We start from the raw sequence: 18,897 nt of genomic DNA on the forward strand, positions 1-18,897 counted from the left end.
AAGGAAACAATTGACAGAAATGGGGGAAAGAAATACAGTAGAAGGAGAATGGGTAGCACAGAGAGATCAAGTAGTGAAGGCAGCACAGGATCAAGTAGGTAAAAAGACGAGGGCTAGTAGAAATCCTTGAGTAATCGAAGAAATATTGAATTTAATTGATGAAAGGAGAAAATATAAAAATGCAGTAAGTGAAGCAGGCAAAAAGGAATACAAACGTCTCAAAAATGAGATCGACAGGAAATGCAAAATGGCTAAGCAGGGATAGCTAGAGGACAAATGTAAGGATGTAGAGGCTTCTCTAACTAGGGGTAAGATAGATACTGCCTACAGGAAAATTAGAGACCTTTGGAGAAAAGAGAACCACTTGTATGAATATCAAGAGCTCAGATGGAAACCCAGTTCTAAGCAAAGAAGGGAAAGCAGAAAGGTGGAAGGAGTATATAGAGGGTCTATACAAGAGCGATGTACTTGAGGACAATATTATGGAAATGGAAGAGGATGTAGATGAAATGGGAGATACGATACTGCGTGAAGAGTTTGACAGAGCACTGAAAGACCTGAGTCGAAACAAGGCCCCGGAAGTAGACAACATTCCATTAGAACTACTGACGGCCTTGGGAGTGCCAGTCCTGAAAAAACTCTACCATCTGGTGAGCAAGATGTATGAGACAGGCAAAATACCTTCAGACTTCAAGAAGAATATAATAATTCCAATCCCAAAGAAAGCAGGTGTTGACAGATGTCTAAATTACCGAACTATCAGTTTAATAAGTCACAGCTGCAAAATACTAACGTGAATTCTTTACAGACAAATGGAAAAACTGGTAGAAGCCGACTTCAGGGAAAATCAGTTTGTATTCCGTAGAAATATTGGAACACGTGAGGCAATACTGCCATTACAACTTATCTTAGAAGAAAGATTAAGGAAAGGCAAACCTGCGTTTCTAGCATTTGTAGACTTAGAGAAAGCTTGTGACAATGGTGACTGGAATACTCCCTTTAAAATTCTAAAGGCGGCAGGGGTAAAATACAGGGAACGAAAGGCTATTTACAATTTGTACAGAGAGCAGATGGCAGTTATAAGAGTCGAGGGGCATGAAAGGGAAGCAGTGGTTGAGAAGGGAGTGAGACTGGGTTGTACCCTCTCCCCAATGTTATTCAATCTGTATATTGAGCAAGCAGTAAAGAAAACAAAAGAAAAATTCAGAGTAGGTATTAAAATCCATGGAGAAGAAATTAAAACTTTAAGGTTTGCCGATGACATTGTAATTCTGTCAGAGACGGCAAAGGACTTGGAGGAGCAGTTGAACGGAGTGGACAGTGTCTTGAAAGGAGGATATAAGATGAACATCAACAAAAGCAAAACGAGGATAATGGAATGTAGTCGAATTAGGTCGGGTGATGCTGAGGGAATTAGATTAGGAAATGAGACACTCAAAGTAGTAAAGAAGTTTTGCTATTTGGGGAGCAAAATAACTGATGATGGTCGAAGTAGAGAGGATACAAAATCTAGACTGGCAATGGCAATGAAAGCATTTCTGAAGAAGAGAAATTTGTTAACATTGAGTATAGTTTTAAGTGTCAGGAAGTCGTTTCTGAAGGTATTTGTATGGAGTGTAGCCATGTATGGAAGTGAAACATGGATGATAAATAGTTTGGACAAGAAGAGAATAGAAGCTTTCGAAATGTGGTGCTTCAGAAGAATGCTGAAGATTAGATGGGTAGATCACATAACTAATGAGGAGGTATTGAATAGAATTGGGGAGGAGTTTATGGCACAACTTGACCAGAAGAAGGGACCGGTTGGTAGGACATGTTCTGAGGCATCAAGGGATCACAAATTTAGTATTGGAGGGCGGTGTGGAGGGTAAAAATCGTAGAGGGAGACCATGAGATGAATACATTAAGCACATTCAGAAGGATGTAGGTTGCAGTAAGTACTGGGATATGAAGAAGCTTGCATAGGATAGAGTAGCATGGAGAGCTGCATCAAACCAGTCTCAGGACTGAAGACCACAACAATAATATTTTACCAGTCATATATCCAGTGAATAAATTATTACTTTTGTAAATCAATTGATGTGTTGCAGAGCCATAAAGATAGTCTGAACCTGTTACATGGAATATGTTCATAACTAGCTATATATTATTAGGTTACTTACTTAGTTGCAAATCGTATCACTGGCTTTGTATCCTTTACAGCATTTATGATCAGTTGGTTTCTTCTTATTAATTGACAGTAATGGATTGCAACTCTTTCTGATATTAGTTTCTGAGAACTGCCGATAATGGTAGTTATTTTAATCTGATATGTCTTTGATTTCTGCCACTTTATTTACATTTCATTGTTGTTGTCAACAGTATGAGAAGAAAGAAAACTACAGTCAGAAAATATGGGATTCTGACAAACAGAGAAGATGTGGAAATGACCCCTCTAGGAGCAGAAGATGATGAAGAGGACACAACTCTATTTGATGTTAGTAACCAAACGAGGCCATAATGATACACATGAGTTGTGACGGGTTTTCTCAGGTAATTATAATGTGGTTTCATAAGATATGGACTAGATATGTAAAGGGAAACATCAGATTCCACGCATCTGCTTTGACCTGTGACATGTGTTGTGTGAAATCATTGTGGCGCATTGCTCTTGAGTTGGGTTGAGCTTGTGGATGGCATGTTGCAGTATTTGATGGTGTTTTCTTTTGGTAGTTGTTCATGTTTGAAGTTGTTCGTGTTGTATGAGGTATCCGATTATTTGACTTCGTGCAATTGTTCTGTGAAGTTGTTGGAAGAAAGTGCTGTGTTGCCAGTGAGTTACTTTGACTTGTTTCAGAGATTTGTAAAACTTGTTTGTGTTAGGTATGATGAGTGTCCCACAGTTCCCTCCCCCCCTCTCCTTCCCCCCTCCCCCTTCCCAAAAAGTATTTCTTCTGAGGGTCCCTGGTTGCAAGCAGCACACAATCGGAGATGCTGGCAATCATGGGGATTTTCTCGCATTGAGCCAATCATCTTCACAGTTAGCGACTACCAAACATAAATAGAATGAGGCTAACAATTTAAAAGACCCTCCCAAATGCACCATAGTTCCTCATGCTTTCACGTACTGAAGACGTACAGACCTTTGCTGTGGTAAACTGTTTATTATTCAGGAAGGTGTTGATGCAATTGCTGGCCCTGTGAAATCCTGCTCTCGTTTATGAAACTACAATTTGCTTTTGGAGACTACTTCTGATTCTCAAGCACAGCTAGTTGCAGCTTCGCTCCTCCACAGCTGTCCTGTTTGTGTCGAGGCTCATCAGATGCTGAATTCTTTCTGTGATGTTATTTACAGTAAGCTGCTCGATGGTTTGATTGAGGCAGAAATCCAAGCATTCCTCTCTGATCAGGCTGTCATTGCAGTCCACTGGATGGTGAAAAAGTTAGATGCATCCTTACTGCGCACATCCACTCTTTCTTTCACTTTTGGTAGAGTGGTACTTCCATCAAAGGTCAAAGCTAGCTGTGAATTTATCACAGTCTGAGTATACATTCCGAACTGGTTGCGCTGCTGCCAGTGTCATTGTTTCAACCAAACTTGAATGTCTTGTCGGCACCTGGCCAAATATGTAACGTGTGGTAGGGGTGCGAATGATGGCAATTGTCTGCCTCCTTCTCCCTGCTCTATCAACTGCAATGGCGACCATACTGCCTCCTCCCAAGATTGTCCCATGTATCAAGATGATCTGGGTGAAGGTAAAAGTGCCGTACCTGGTTGCTCGCAACTTGTTGGCTAGTCAAAAACCCTGCATTCTACCATCTGGCACTTACAGTACTGATCTTGATACATCTCACTCCACGAATGAAATGGCCACACAGACATGCAACCTCAAATTCAGCACTATTGTTATGATATCGCCCAGTGTCATGGTAGCATCCCTGTATCCTCCTCCAGCAGTGCAGTAAGCCACCAAACTTCTACCTCACAGGGTGAAGTCCCTGCTACACAAACAGCAAGCCGGAAAGGACAGAAGGAATGCTTCCATGAAGACTTTCTACGTTCCTCCAGCCGACAAACACCCGAGTTTTCTTATGCCAACCGGAAAGGCTCCAAGAAGTCAAACAAAGGCAAATGGTCTTCTTTGCTGACTCGAAGATCCTCTTAGAGGGTGATGCCACTTAATACCCTCGCCCGGCTGACCACTGTGTCGCCTGCGCACATCTCAATCAGTTTTTCTGCTCTGGGCACCACAGATCGATAGAGGGAAAATCTCGTGGAGCAGGATCCTCCAGCCTCTGCGCCCTGTAGTAGTGAGTCTTCGAAGGCTGTCACTCAGCAGCTGCCGAGGTAACAACCCCTTCATTTTCTCCTTCCTCCCCTTTCCTCATTATGACTCTCCCCCAATGGAACATTCACGATCTTCAATCCACCAAAGAGGACTTACAGCTGCTCGTAGAATTGCAGCATCCAATTGTTCTCTGCCTCCAGGAAACAAAATTGCATCCTCATGACTGCTTTCAGCTCTCGAACTTCTTCTCGGTCCGTTTTGACCTTCCCGAGGAAGGCAGTCCATCTCTTGATGGGGTCATGCTGCTCATCAGGGCTGATAAGTCAAACCATCTCACTGAATGCCCAGCTACAATCTGCTGCAGTCAGCATTGTTCTTCTTCATATGACCTTTTCCCTTCATTTCGTTTACGTCCCTCAGTCATTCGGTGTCACCAGAGCAGACTTCCTCCAGCTTATTGGGCAACTCCCTCACCCCTTTCTGCTGCTCAGTGACTTTAAATGTGCACCATTTCCAGAAAGTTAAGTGATTTAGACAGGAATATAATTTAGTTTAACGCCGACAACAAATTAAATACGTGCATTAGTGTATTGTTTAGTCTTGCCGTTAAAGGTTTGACTTTTCTTTGCGTATTTTTTCAGAAAACACGAAAAGATCGTAACTTTGCGAAGTCGCGCTTAGGCTTAAATTTTGTAAACGTGTTTGTTTCTTGTTTCACGGTAATTTAACTAGTTTCTCGGTAACAAATAAGTAAACTACCGTAAATAGCGTATAACTTCATTGTTTTAATACAGATTTCAGAAAAGCAGCGTAACTTTATATCAGAAACTTGCCTATATACATTTGTTTATAGGCCTAATTCTCGTAACGTTTTTGGAGAATCAAAGTTAAAGTATCTCGTTTAATTGTCCTTTTTTTCATTCCATCGAGTGAAATATATAATAAATAGCGTATACCTTCGTTGTTTTAATACAGATCTCAGAAAAACAGCGGAATTTTAAATCAGAAACTAGCTTATATACATTTGTGAATAGGCTTAATTCTTGTAACGTCTTTTTTGATTTTCGGTAATTTAATTGATTTATTCTAGCTAAAGTATTATTTTTGCCATGAGTGAGAAGTGCCTGACTTGCCGTAGAATTGTTAGTTCCGGGGTTTGGTGTGATGGATGCAGTAGTTTTTTTCACTGGGGGGACTGCAGTGGCGTGGGTGTTGGGAAAGTGGATCAGGCTCATCAGTGGTTATGTAGGATTTGCACCAGAGATAGGAAGATAGTGGAACAGGAGGGGAAAATTGCTGCCCTTCAGGCTGAGCTAGATCAGGCTAGGGAAGATCTGGACAGGTTAAGGAGGGTGAAGGGCAAAGAGAGGTGGGAAGTGGCAACAGGTAGCAGAAGGAATAGGCCTAGAACTAAGTCTGACAGTTTTGTGGTGAATGTCAAAAATAAGTTTGACCTGTTGCTTCAGTTAGAAACTGATGAGCCTCAAGCAGAGGTAGGTGTAGACAGGACACAACAAACTTTCAATAGGAAATTGAAAAAGAATGTAGGAAAGTCATCGAAAAGGAAGAAAGTTTTGTTGTTAGGCAGTTCTCATGCCAGAGGTGTAGGCCAACTTCTGCAGGAGGAATTAGGACCAGAATACCAGGTCACAAATTTTTTCGAACCAAGTGCTAGTCTGGATCAGGTGACAGAGGATTTAGGTTCACTCTGTAAAGGATTTACCAGGGAAGACACCGTGGTTATTGTGGGAGGGCCAGGGAACAGCATCGACAGAGATCCTGGGTACAGTATAGAGTGTGACCTGGTAAAGATTGCGTCAGCATCGAGACACACCAATGTTGAATTTGTATCTGTCCTGAGACGCCATGACCGGCCTCATTTGAACTCTTCTGTTGGGAGAGTTAATTTGTAGTTGGAACGGCTGCTTGGATTGGGTGCGGGGGCTCATATTGGTGTGGTTCCTGTTGATTATCTCAGTAGGTGGGACTATACCAGGCACGGCCTACATCTCAACAGGAAAGGGAAGGGGAAACTGGCTGGGGTAATAGCAGGAAATTTAAGGGGGGGAGGCACTGCCATGAATGGTAAAATACCAGTGGTTACAGGTGTTGGAGCAGCACCTTTTTTAGGATAGGTAAGACAGAAAGATGTCAAGTTCTACGAGAGGTCAGGATTGAAACAAATCTTCAGTTTAGAAAAGAAATTCAGCAGCACAATTCTAGCACATTGGATCACCAATCACAGCTATCAATTATAAATTTTCACCAATCACCAGAAATTTTATCTCCACCAAGTTGTATCTCAGTCCTAGATCATTCCATTGATGAATTAAAGTCACCCAACCCAATTGACATAATCTGCCTCTCTGAACACCATGTGACCACTGGTATAGGAACTAGGCCTAAGCACAATGAGAAACTCAGACAGGAGAGTACTGCAAATGTTAGAATAAGGAAAGGTTCTCATAAAAGTACAATTAAAAATAATGTAAGTATATTTCATCAAAATATTGGGAGTTTAAAGAATAAAGTAGATGAGCTTCTGGTTTGTTTAGAAGATTTAGAAGCTGAGAATGAAATAGATATACTATGCCTGTCTGAGCATCACATTGTTACTGATATGGATAAGGTAAATGTAAGTGGTTATAAGCTCTCTGCACATGTAATGAGAGAAAATATGGAGAAAGGAGGAGTTGCCATATATGTCAAAAGTTATCATTGTGCAAAAAGTATAGAAACAAAAAAGTTTTGTGTAGAGAAACATATAGAAGCATGTGCCTGTGAGCTTAAATTAAATAAAGGCACATTTATAATTGTAACTGTATATAGGTCCCCATCAGGAAATTTTCATCTATTTCTGAAAAATTTGGACTCCTTGTTGTGCTATCTGTCAGACAGGGGGAAGCAAATTATTATTTGTGGGGACTTCAATGTAGATTCTCTGAAAGAGGGTAATAGGAAAAATAACCTTGAAGTATTACTCGGTTCTTTCAATTTGACACCCGTTATTGATTTTCCTACTCGGGTGGTAAAGGATAGCAGCTCACTGATAGATAACTTCTTTATAGACCAAGATAAGTTTAACCAGATAAATGCTCAGCCTGTTGAGAATGGTCTTTCTGATCATGGTGCACAGCTAGTTACAATATATGACATAGCTCCATTCAGCAATACTAAACAGTCCTCCAAAGTAGTACGTTCAGTCAACGATTTAACAATTGCAAATTTCAGGGAAAGCCTACAGCAGTTAGACTGGGATGAGGTGTACCGTGAACCTGATGCCAATTTAAAATATAATTTATTTCATGACATTTTTGTAAATGCATTTGAAAACTGCTTCCCCAAGAAAATAGTTAAATATACTCGTAAGAAACCTTGTAACAAACCATGGCTTACTAAGGGTATAAAAATATCTTGTAACCGGAAAAGGGAAATGTATCTGACAGCAAGAAAGAGTAGTGACCCAGAAACTATCAAAAATTATAAAAACTACTGTGTTATATTAAGAAAAGTTATTAAAAAATCCAGGAGTATGTGTATCATGTCTGAAATCAGCAACTCTGATAATAAAATTAAAACAATTTGGAATATTATTAAAAGAGAAACAGGTCAACCAAGAGCAGAGGAAGACAGTATTACCATCAAATTGAATGAAAACTTTACAAACAAAAAGTCAGAAGTTGAAAATATTTTTAATAATCATTTTCTAAATGTTGTGGATATAGTAGGATCCAGGTGTTCATTAGAAGATGCTAGGCTGTTAATGGAAGAGGCCATACCTATGCAATTTGATACAATTGAAATCTCACCCACTTCTCCCTCTGAAATTAGGAAAATAATAAACTTGCTTAAAAGCAAAAACTCACATGGAATTGATGGCATTTCCAGCAAAATACTAAAAGCTTGTTCTCAACAGATAAGTAAGATTCTCAGCCACCTGTGTAATAGCTCTCTGGAACAGGGCATTTTCCCTGATAGACTGAAATATGCTATTGTTATACCTTTGCATAAAAAGGGGGATAGATCTAATTCCATTAGAACTACTGACGGCCTTGGGAGAGCCAGTCCTCACAACACTCTACCATCTGGTGAGCAAGATGTATGAGACAGGCGAAATACCCTCAGACTTCAAGAAGAATATAATAATTCCAATCCCAAAGAAAGCAGGTGTTGACAGATGTGAAAATTACCGAACTATCAGCTTAATAAGTCACAGCTGCAAAATACTAACACGAATTCTTTACAGACGAATGGAAAAACTAGTAGAAGCCAACCTTGGGGAAGATCAGTTTGGATTCCGTAGAAACACTGGAACACGTGAGGCAATACTGACCTTACGGCTTATCTTAGAAGAAAGATTAAGGAAAGGCAAACCTACGTTTCTAGCATTTGTAGACTTAGAGAAAGCTTTTGACAATGTTGACTGGAATACTCTCTTTCAAATTCTAAAGGTGGCAGGGGTAAAATACAGGGAGCGAAAGGCTATTTACAATTTGTACAGAAACCAGATGGCAGTTATAAGAGTCGAGGGACATGAAAGGGAAGCAGTGGTTGGGAAGGGAGTAAGACAGGGTTGTAGCCTCTCCCCGATGTTGTTCAATCTGTATATTGAGCAAGCAGTAATGGAAACAAAAGAAAAATTCGGAGTAGGTATTAAAATCCATGGAGAAGAAATAAAAACTTTGAGGTTCGCCGATGACATTGTAATTCTGTCAGAGACAGCAAAGGACTTGGAAGAGCAGTTGAATGGACTGGACAGTGTCTTGAAAGGAGGATATAAGATGAACATCAACAAAAGCAAAACAAGGATAATGGAATGTGGTCTAATTAAGTCGGGTGATGCTGAGGGAATTAGATTAGGGAATGAGGCACTTAAAGTAGTGAAGGAGTTTTGCTATTTGGGGAGCAAAATAACTGATGATGGTCGAAGTAGAGAGGATATAAAAGGTAGGCTGGCAATGGCAAGGAAAGCGTTTCTGAAGAAGAGAAATTTGTTAACATCCAGTATTGATTTAAGTGTCAGGAAGTCATTTCTGAAAGTATTCGTATGGAGTGTAGCCATGTATGGAAGTGAAACATGGACGATAAATAGTTTGGACAAGAAGAGAATAGAAGCTTTCGAAATGTGGTGCTACAGAAGAATGCTGAAGATTAGATGGGTAGATCACATAACTAATGAGGAAGTATTGAATAGGATTGGGGAGAAGAGAAGTTTGTGGCACAACTTGACCAGAAGAAGGGATCGGTTGGTAGGACATGTTCTGAGGCATCAAGGGATCACCAATTTAGTATTGGAGGGCAGCGTGGAGGGTAAAAATCGTAGAGGGAGACCAAGAGATGAATACACTAAGCAGATTCAGAAGGATGTAGGTTGCAGTAGGTACTGGGAGATGAAAAAGCTTGCACAGGATAGAGTAGCATGGAGAGCTGCATCAAACCAGTCTCAGGACTGAAGACCACAACAACAACAACAGATCTGATGTCAACAATTACCGTCCAATCTCCCTTCTAACAGCTTTATCCAAAATTTTTGAGAAGGTAATGTATTCAAGAGTAGCTTCACATATCTGTAAAAATGAAGTACTAACAAAATGTCAGTTTGGTTTCCAGAAAGGTTTTTCAACAGAAAATGCCATATATGCTTTCACCAGTCAAATTTTGAATGATCTGAATAACCGAACACCACCCATTGGGATTTTTTGTGATCTCTCAAAGGCTTTTGATTGTGTAAATCATGAAATTCTGCTAGACAAGCTCAACTATTGTGGCATGAGTGGGACAGTGCACAAATGGTTTAATTCGTACCTAACTGGAAGCGTACAGAAAGTTGAAATAAGTAGTTCTCGTAACATGCAAAGATCAGCACATTCCTCAAACTGGGGAACTATCAAGAATGGGGTTCCACAAGGGTCAGTCTTGGGTCCTTTGTTGTTCTTATTATATATTAATGACTTGCCATTCTATATTCATGAAGAGGCAAAGTTAGTTCTCTTTGCTGATGATACAAGTATAGTAATCACACCTGAGAAACAAGAATTAACTGATGAAATTGTCAATACTGTCTTTCAGACAATTACTAAGTGGTTCCTTGTAAACGGACTCTCACTGAATTTTGATAAGACACAGTACATACAGTTCGGTACAGTGAATGGTATGACGCCATTAGTAAATATAGACCTTAATCAGAAGCATATAGCTAAGGTAGAATATTCCAAATTTTTAGGTATGTCTATTGATGAGAGATTAAATTGGAAGAAACACATTGATGATCTGCTGAAACGTTTGAGTTCAGCTACTTATGCAATAAGGGTCATTGCAAATTTTGGTGATAAACATCTTAGTAAATTAGCTTACTACGCCTATTTTCACTCATTGCTTTCATATGGCATCATATTTTGGGGTAATTCATCACTGAGGAATAAAGTATTTATTGCACAGAAGCGTGTAATCAGAATAATTGCTGGAGTCCACCCAAGATCATCCTGCAGACATTTATATAAGGATCTAGGGATATTCACAGTAGCTTCTCAGTATATATACTCTCTTATGAAATTTGTTATTAACAACCAAACCCAATTCGAAAGTAATAGCAGTGTGCATAACTACAATACTAGGAGAAAGGACGATCTTCACTATTCAAGATTAAATCTAACTTTGGCACAGAAAGGGGTGAATTATACTGGCACTAAAGTCTTTGGTCACTTACCAAATAGTATCAAAAGTCTGACAGATAACCAACAAGTATTTAAGAAGAAATTAAAAGAATTTCTGAATGACAACTCCTTCTACTCTATAGAGGAATTTTTAGATATAAATTAAGAAAAAAAATATTAAAAAAAATAAAAAAATAAAAATAAAAAAACACAAAAAAAATAAAGTTGTTATATTAACTTAAGTATGTTGTTAAATTAACCTAATTATGTCATGTATTGGAAAATTTGACTCGTTCCACATCATTACGAAATATCGTATTCATGATCCATGGAACTATAGTAATCTAATCTAATCTAATGGGACACGCCCATAACCTGTGAGAGAGGTTTTTTTTTTTTTTTTTTTTTTTTTTTGACCACTTACATTCTCATTTATGTTTGCTGTCTGAGTTTTTGGCCCTCTTAGCGAACAATGCACGGGCTGTCAACCACGTTTTACTTTTTATCTGTCGTAGCAATATGGTGAAAGACATCTAATTTGTAGTTCAGTATCTCAGTTTCTCTGTGGCATATTTTATGGACCTTTCTCCAAGTCTGTGTTTTGTGACCCTAGTTGTTTTTGTCCCCTAAACAAAACAAACAAACAGTTAAGTAATAAGCTCACTACAATTCCATTTTCACTGTTCTGAAACATACCGACCATTAGTTATCTGTATATATGTAGGTGCTACACTCAGATTCATAATTTGTTTGATGAATTACTACAAAACAGTGACTGACAAAATGCTGTCGTTGAAGTGTTATTACACAAAGAGCATGACCACTGTCTCTGGTTACTGAGGCCATGCTCCAAGCAGCAGTGCGTGATGAGAGAAGCAGTCTGGGTGGTGGAAGTGAGGAGAAGGCTAGGGTGGGGAGGAGAGGAGGTAGAAGGGAGCAGGGTAGGGGTGGGGTACTGTAAGGTGCTGCTAGTGGGAGCACACAGGGACGAGATGGGGAGAGAGTAAGGCAGCTGGATGCAGTCAGGAAGTCGGATGCAGGGGGAGTGGGGGTGCAGAAAAGGAGAAAAGTGAATAGGCTGTGGGTGCATTTGTGGAATAGAGGGCTGTGGAGTGCTGGAGTGGGAAGAGGGTAGGGGGATTAGGTGGTTGAAGAACAGGGACTAACAAAGGTGTAGGTCAGGAGGGTTATGAGAACATGTGGTATATTGCAGGGAGAGTTCCCACCTGCGAAATTCAGAAAAGCTGGTGTTGGTAGGAAGGGTCCAGACGGCAAAGGCTGTGAAGCAGTAATTGAAATGAAGAGTGTTGGCTTGAGCAGCATACAGCAATTGAGTGGTCCACCTGTTTCTTGGCCACTCGTGCAGACAGACACAGCTTGTTGGTTATCATGCCCACATAAAACGCATCACAGTTGTTGCAGCTTAGCTTTGTTGATCACTTGACTGCACCATTCTAGTACCTTATGAGGAGCAAACTGTAGAAATAACTCTAAGAACAAAACACACAGAACTGAGCCTTTAGGAAAGTTTCGTTATATGGTCTTCCCACTTTAAGTCCTGGTTGACATAAGTACATTTCCAAAAGTTTTGTGCAATTATACTTCCCTGTTATGATTCCCTCAACAACATGGATAGCCATGTACATTGTTACATCTTTAAATGTTTGCTGACCTGTCTTCTAATAAATTAATCCTTCTGTTTTAATTAATCTGGCAGTTTTATTCCCTCTTCATGGAGTTTAAGTATATGCAGAGCTTTCTTCAAAATACAAATATTTCCTGCTTCTTTATATCATTCAGATGTCTTCATGAAAATATCGTAATCAAGTTTCGAAAATCTCTTCCTCCAGTTTCCCATAGAGAAAGGCTGTTTTTACATTACTCTCATGTAGAAACTTTTCTCTGCTGCCAGAGCAAACGACAGTGAACAGATATCTACAAATGGGCTGAATAATTCTTTGAAATCTGTATCCTAGTCTTGGTGACACCATCAGACAACCAGCCTGGCTTCATATCAACCATCATCTTTGACTTTAAAAATCTATTTTCTTGTCAAGGTCGCATTCCTTACTGCCTGTTTTGTATTCATTAACTTCCACGTGTCATTCTGTTGGTGGTTCTTTCCATCTTCTTTTGCTACCCAGTTTTATTGATCTGCTTCATTTACACACTATTCATGTGAAAGTAATGCTGTTCCATAATCTATGTATTTTAAAGGTTTTTTTTCATATTGGTTCAATCCATTAAATTGTAATGTTACTTAAAATCCGTCTTGATTGCAATTTTTTTTAATAATTTTTTTATTTTTTATATATATATATATATTTTTTTTTTTTCATATGACCGGTTTTGGTTCATTCAGAACCATCTTCAGATCTGATATTTCAGTTACAGGAGTAACCCGCCCAAATCCAGCAACTTTCACATGCTACGTCACATCTCACATTATGACATAGACATTATGTCTATTTTTGTAAACCAAAAAATTGTAGTTTCTTCATTCTTCATTGCATTGTCTTTTGTCTTTATTTTCTTCACCTTCATTTTCTTGATCTTGACTTTCATTTGCTTGATTGTCAGTGTCCTTTGATTTCAAATTTGACATGTCTTGAGACAATAATATTTTTTATCTGGATCAAACAGTTTGTAGCCATTTTGAGTGTAGCCTAGAAAAATGCATGGATTAATCCTTTCATCTAGTTTCTTCAGATAGCCAAAATTTTTGTCAAATGCCCTTGATCAAAAAATATGAAGTCTTGACAGATCTGATGTGCTTTCAAACTACTTTCCTGCAGGTGTAACACATTGACTGATAGTTGGACTCTAAGGATTAAATGTGTTGCTATGAGTTCTGCTTCTCCCCAAAGCAGTTTCCTCAGTTTGCTATCAAAGATCATAGCTCTTGCCGTGATCGTTATTGTTATATTTAGTCTCTCTAAGGATTACTGTAGTCAAATGCAATTACTTTTTCTTCATACCAGTTCTTAAACTCACAAGTGGTGTATTCACCACCTTTATCACATCTTATTTTTGACACTGATTTTCAATTTCTAACATGTATTTTCTTATGACTCTTGCAGCTTCTGACTTATGTCTTAACAAATAAGTTACACAAAAATGAGTGAAATCATTTAGCATCTGTAGTCATTAAATGTGGGGATCAATCTGTACACAGATATCAGTATGTATTATTTCAAGTAGTTATGTTACTCTTTCTCTCACAGTAGAAAATGGCTTCATTTTTAGCTTAGCTCTCAACAAGCTTCATACAATTTTTCTGCTTAGAATAAACTATTAAGAATTCCATCGTACATTCTCTTGATCTTCAAAACTTTTGCCTGAATGACCTAGCTTCTCATGCCATTCAGGTTTCTCTTCTTCTGTCGGTAGTGGTTGCATTCCTCATTTAATGTTCACTTTATACAGTCCATATCTGGTTTTTGGTCATACTATAATGAGTATTTTATCTTTATCTACGCTATCATAGTCTTCCATATTTGTAAGTTTGTCCACTTCATTACACCAATGTCTTGTCCATTCAGAATGAACAGACATTGGTGTTTCTTCTTTCTCATTAGCTTCTTCTGAATTTTTTTCATTGTTGCATTTATATGCAGTAAATGCATTGCCTTTTTTTATTCTTTTCTTCATTGATGTCTTCTGTTTTGTTCTCTTCAGCGATGTCTCTTTTTCGAATGACTAGCTCTTCTTTGGTGTCTTCTGATTTGAATAATGCTATTTTTGTGTTGTCTATGTTCTTAAAAATGTCGATATTCAATCTTATTCATTATGGTTTGTTCTTTTATGGTGAGGACAAGGCTTCAGAGGTCTTGGTTTTGGATCTTGTACATTATTTTTATTTTTGAAGTAGCACTCTTCTTATTTGTGACTAGATTTCTTGCTTTCAGAGAAGTATTCTTTCTTCTTAAGCTTCTTGCAAAATGTCCACATCCATCACATTTCTTATAGAGTAGATGCTTTCTTATATTTTTCTTAAAGTGAATGTCAAAGGCAGTACTCTGTTCTTGATTATTATTTTTCAATTGTTCCTCTCCTGTCACGAGCCTAGCATTTAGACTTTTCACAGTCTTCCCATCGCAAGGTAACATGTCCCATGCTGAAGAAGTTTTTTAATTAGACTGGGAAAATATATAGTGTGTAGGGTGTGAGTGTACTATCTAACATATGTTCTGACAGTAGACAATTTACTTCAAATTCTAGATTCTGCAATGCTTTTCTGTTACTTGCCATGTCTCTAGTTTCATTGTATTTGAAACTATGAAGTTCTGGAAGAAACTTCAGAGTTCTTTGAGTAGAGTTTCTGTTTTGTATAGCTTTAAGTTTATCACACACAAGTTTCGCAACACATGTGGCCTTACTCTTTTGTCAGGTGTCCTCATTCTATGGGACTACTGTAAATGATTAAATCATTTTCAAAGTTTTTGTTTTCAGAAAAGTCTCCTCTACAACATTGTTTATTACCCAAAATATCCTAATTCAAAAATAACCAGTCAAAATTACCCCTAAAGTTTGGTGTTGAGAACTTAGAAAATCCACTTTTTAGACTCAAAAATAACAACCAAGAAGTGATTTATTAGTGGTTTTTTTTTCTCTAGTTAGGTGTCATAAACTACTGGCCTTGTAGAGAATAAGAACAATGTCAAATGTTTCCTTAATTTTTTTATAAATTTTTAAAATTTGAAAATCTTGATTCTTTTTTTCCCCCTAAAGTTTGGGTTAGATATCTCTGGTGGGACTGAATATAAAAATCTGATTTTTGCACATTTTGTACACCTATGTGATAGTAAAGTACTGTAAAAATTTGAACATTGATATTTGACTGTGAACAAAGACATAAATTTTTGAAAACAATGAAATAATTCACGTTATGCTACAATTGATCTCATGGTTGTTCCCTATTTAAATGCTTCACTATTTCATTGTAATAAAATTTATTTGTAGCCTCTATTTAGTTAACACTGTCAGCCTATATTTAGTTAGTATTATTGAGTTAATAATAAAATATTAAACAATAGGAGCCTTTGCTGTAGTTCTATGTTTGAAAAAAATTGCCCAGTTACACTAGGTTTATTCTCAAATACATTACTAAGAGCTCAAAATAATAAACATGTTAAATGTATCTTCTGTTGAAAAGGCAACAGTTTTGAGCATGAATTTAGTCCTCTGGGCAGTTGTGTGCAGAAGCTCGATTTACAGAATTAAAAGTTTCCACAGGAGCCCAGTAATCAGTGACAAGCCTATGTACGAACTGTTGTACCCCCACTACATTTGCTGGGTCTGGCATTGTTGTAGTCAGTCCGTTCAGGAACCTCTGTTGGAGTAGATGTGCATACTTCATTTAGAATGTAGAATATTTTATGTGCTTTTGTCATTAGTGTGATTTTTAATTAACTAAAATTATTTTAAAATTCAATTACAAATAATTTTGAAAGACTAATTGGAATGCAATAAAATGGATGAATGGTGCTCTATTGGACATATAGTAAATGAACTGTGTCATGAGACAGTTTATGGCTCAGTTTCAAAAAACTTTAAAAAATGTTAATGACTTTCATGAAGACTAACTTCGTTTAAATTATGAGTAGGTTCTTCTTTATCATCAGTTTGTGAGTATCATGAGAAAAAATATATTCTGAGGTACAATCGCATTTTTGGAAAAAAATGCTCTGATCCATTGAAAGTTCATAAATAGCCAGTTATTAAAAGTTTGAGGGGAAATAAAACTTGAAATTTTGTCTACGTTAAGTGCGAGCAAAACAGCTTTCCGAGTGAAAGTTTTTGTGATTCCTGGAAATTGTGCCCAAACTGTATATTCCTAATGAGGAAACTATTAGCAAATTAGATTTTACTTGTTCTGATTTAGAGGTATCTCCTGCTTCAAAAATAACAAAACTGGTTAGTGGAAAAGAAAATCCACTATTGAGAGCAAGGCACAGTGAATTTCAGACAAAATTAGAGAATACTTAGAATCATGCTTTAATAATGCAGATATCAACAGTATTTCTAAAAAAAAGGAAGGAAACCTACCTGCAGAATCACCTCACACTGAATATTTGAGCTTAATTGAGAATTTAAAAAGTAAATCTTCAGTGATACCTAAAGAGGAAGAAGTTAAAATTTTTAGTTTGCTCGTTGACTCATGGTCAAGAGAAAAAAAAAATGGTTCATGAGTTCATTGTTTCTAATCATTTGGTTAGACTAACCTGAAAATTAGTCAGGTGATCTTTCACAGAACCCAAAGAAATTCTGGTCATATGTAAATGCTGTTAGGTAGCAATGAGCAAATGAGACAGGAAGGACAGGAACGGAAATTGAGGGTAACAAAGCAAAAGCTGAAACGCTTAACTTCATTTTCAAATGTTCCTTTGCAAAGGGAAATCCAGGAGAACTGCCCCAATTTAATCCCCGTAACACTGAAAAGGTGAACGAAATAAGTATTAGTGTCAGTAGTGTTGAGAAACAGCTGAAATGGTTAAAATTGAACAAAGCTCCAGGCCCCAATGGAATCCCTGTCAGATTCTATGCTGAATTTGCTGCTGAGTTAGCCCCTCTTCTAACTATAATCTATCGTACACCCCTCAAACAAAAAGTAGAGCCCAGTTCATGGAAAAAGGCACAAGAAGGGTAGTATAAGTGATCCACAAAACTACAGTCAAATATCCTTGACATTGATTTGTTGTAGAACCTTGAAACATATTCTGAGCTCAAACATAATGAGGTATCTTGAACAAAATGACCTCAATGCCAACCAGCATGGGTTTCGAAAACACAGATCATGTGAAACCCAACTCTCACTTTCCTTACATGACACACTGAAAGCTTTGGATCAAGGCAACCAGGTAGATGCAATATTTATTGATTTCCAAAAAGCATTTGACTCGGTACCACATTTACACTTTTTATCAAAAGTATAAATGTAAATGTCGTGTGACTAGGGCCTCCCGTCGGGTAGACCGTTCGCCGGGTGCAAGTCTTCAGATTTGATGCCACTTGAGCGACTTGCGCGTTGATGGGGATGAAATGATGAGGATTAGGACAACACAACATCCAGTCCCTGAGCGGAGAAAATCTCCGACCCAGCCGGGACTCGAACCCGGGCCCTTAGGATTGACATTTTGTCGCGCTGACCACTCGGCTACCAAGGGCAGATGTCAAAAGGATGATCATATGGGGTATCAAGTGAAATTTGTGACTGGACTGAGGACTTTTTGGTAGGGAAGATGCAGCATGTTGTCTTGAATGGAAAGTCATCATCAGATGTGGAAGTAACTTTGGGTGTGCCCCATGGGATTCTTGCAGTTCATATTGTATATAAATGACCTTGCAGACAATACTAATAGTAAAATCAGGCTCTTTGCAGATGATGCAGTTATGTATAATGAAGTATTATGTGAAAGAAGATGCATAACTATTCAGTTAGATCTTGATAAGATTTCAAATCATTGCAGTGATTCGCAACTTGGTCTAAATGTTCAGAAATGTAAAATTTTGCACTTTGCAAAACGAAAAACATAGTATCCTATGACTGTAACTTCAATGAGTCACTGTTGGAATCAGCCAACTCGTACGAATACCTGGGTGTAACACTTTATAGGGATATAAAATGGTATGATCACATAGGTACAGTAATGTGTAAAGCAGGTGATGGACTTCGGTTTATTGGTATAATACTGGGGAAGTGCAGTCTACAAAGGAGATTGCTTACAAATCACTTGTGGGACCGGTCCTAGAATATTGCTGAAGAGTGTGGGACCTGTACCAGGTAGGACTAACGGGGGATATTCGACGTATACAGAGGAGGACAGCAGGAATGGTCACTGGTTTGTTTAAATCCATGGGAATGTGTCGCAGAGGTACTGAAGGAACTGAACTGGAAGACTCCTGAAGACAGATGTGAACTATCCTTAGAAAGTCTATTAACAAAGTTTCAAGAACTGGCTTTAAGTGTTTACTCT

At 38.1% G+C, this 18,897-nt stretch overlaps 1 protein-coding gene across 1 annotated transcript in view; it reads left to right on the forward strand.

The window, feature by feature from the left end:
- LOC126484174 (membrane protein FAM174A-like) overlaps positions 1–18,897 on the forward strand; it is a 35,330-nt gene that overhangs the window by 4,625 nt on the left and 11,808 nt on the right. The window contains exon 2 of the mRNA XM_050107583.1: positions 2,362–2,532. Within this exon, the coding sequence (XP_049963540.1) occupies positions 2,362–2,500 (139 nt within the window). The 3' untranslated portion in view covers positions 2,501–2,532. The remainder of the gene's footprint in view (positions 1–2,361; positions 2,533–18,897) is intronic.

Source organism: Schistocerca serialis, chromosome 6 (assembly GCF_023864345.2).
Source record: "Schistocerca serialis cubense isolate TAMUIC-IGC-003099 chromosome 6, iqSchSeri2.2, whole genome shotgun sequence".
NCBI lineage: Eukaryota > Metazoa > Arthropoda > Insecta > Orthoptera > Acrididae > Schistocerca > Schistocerca serialis.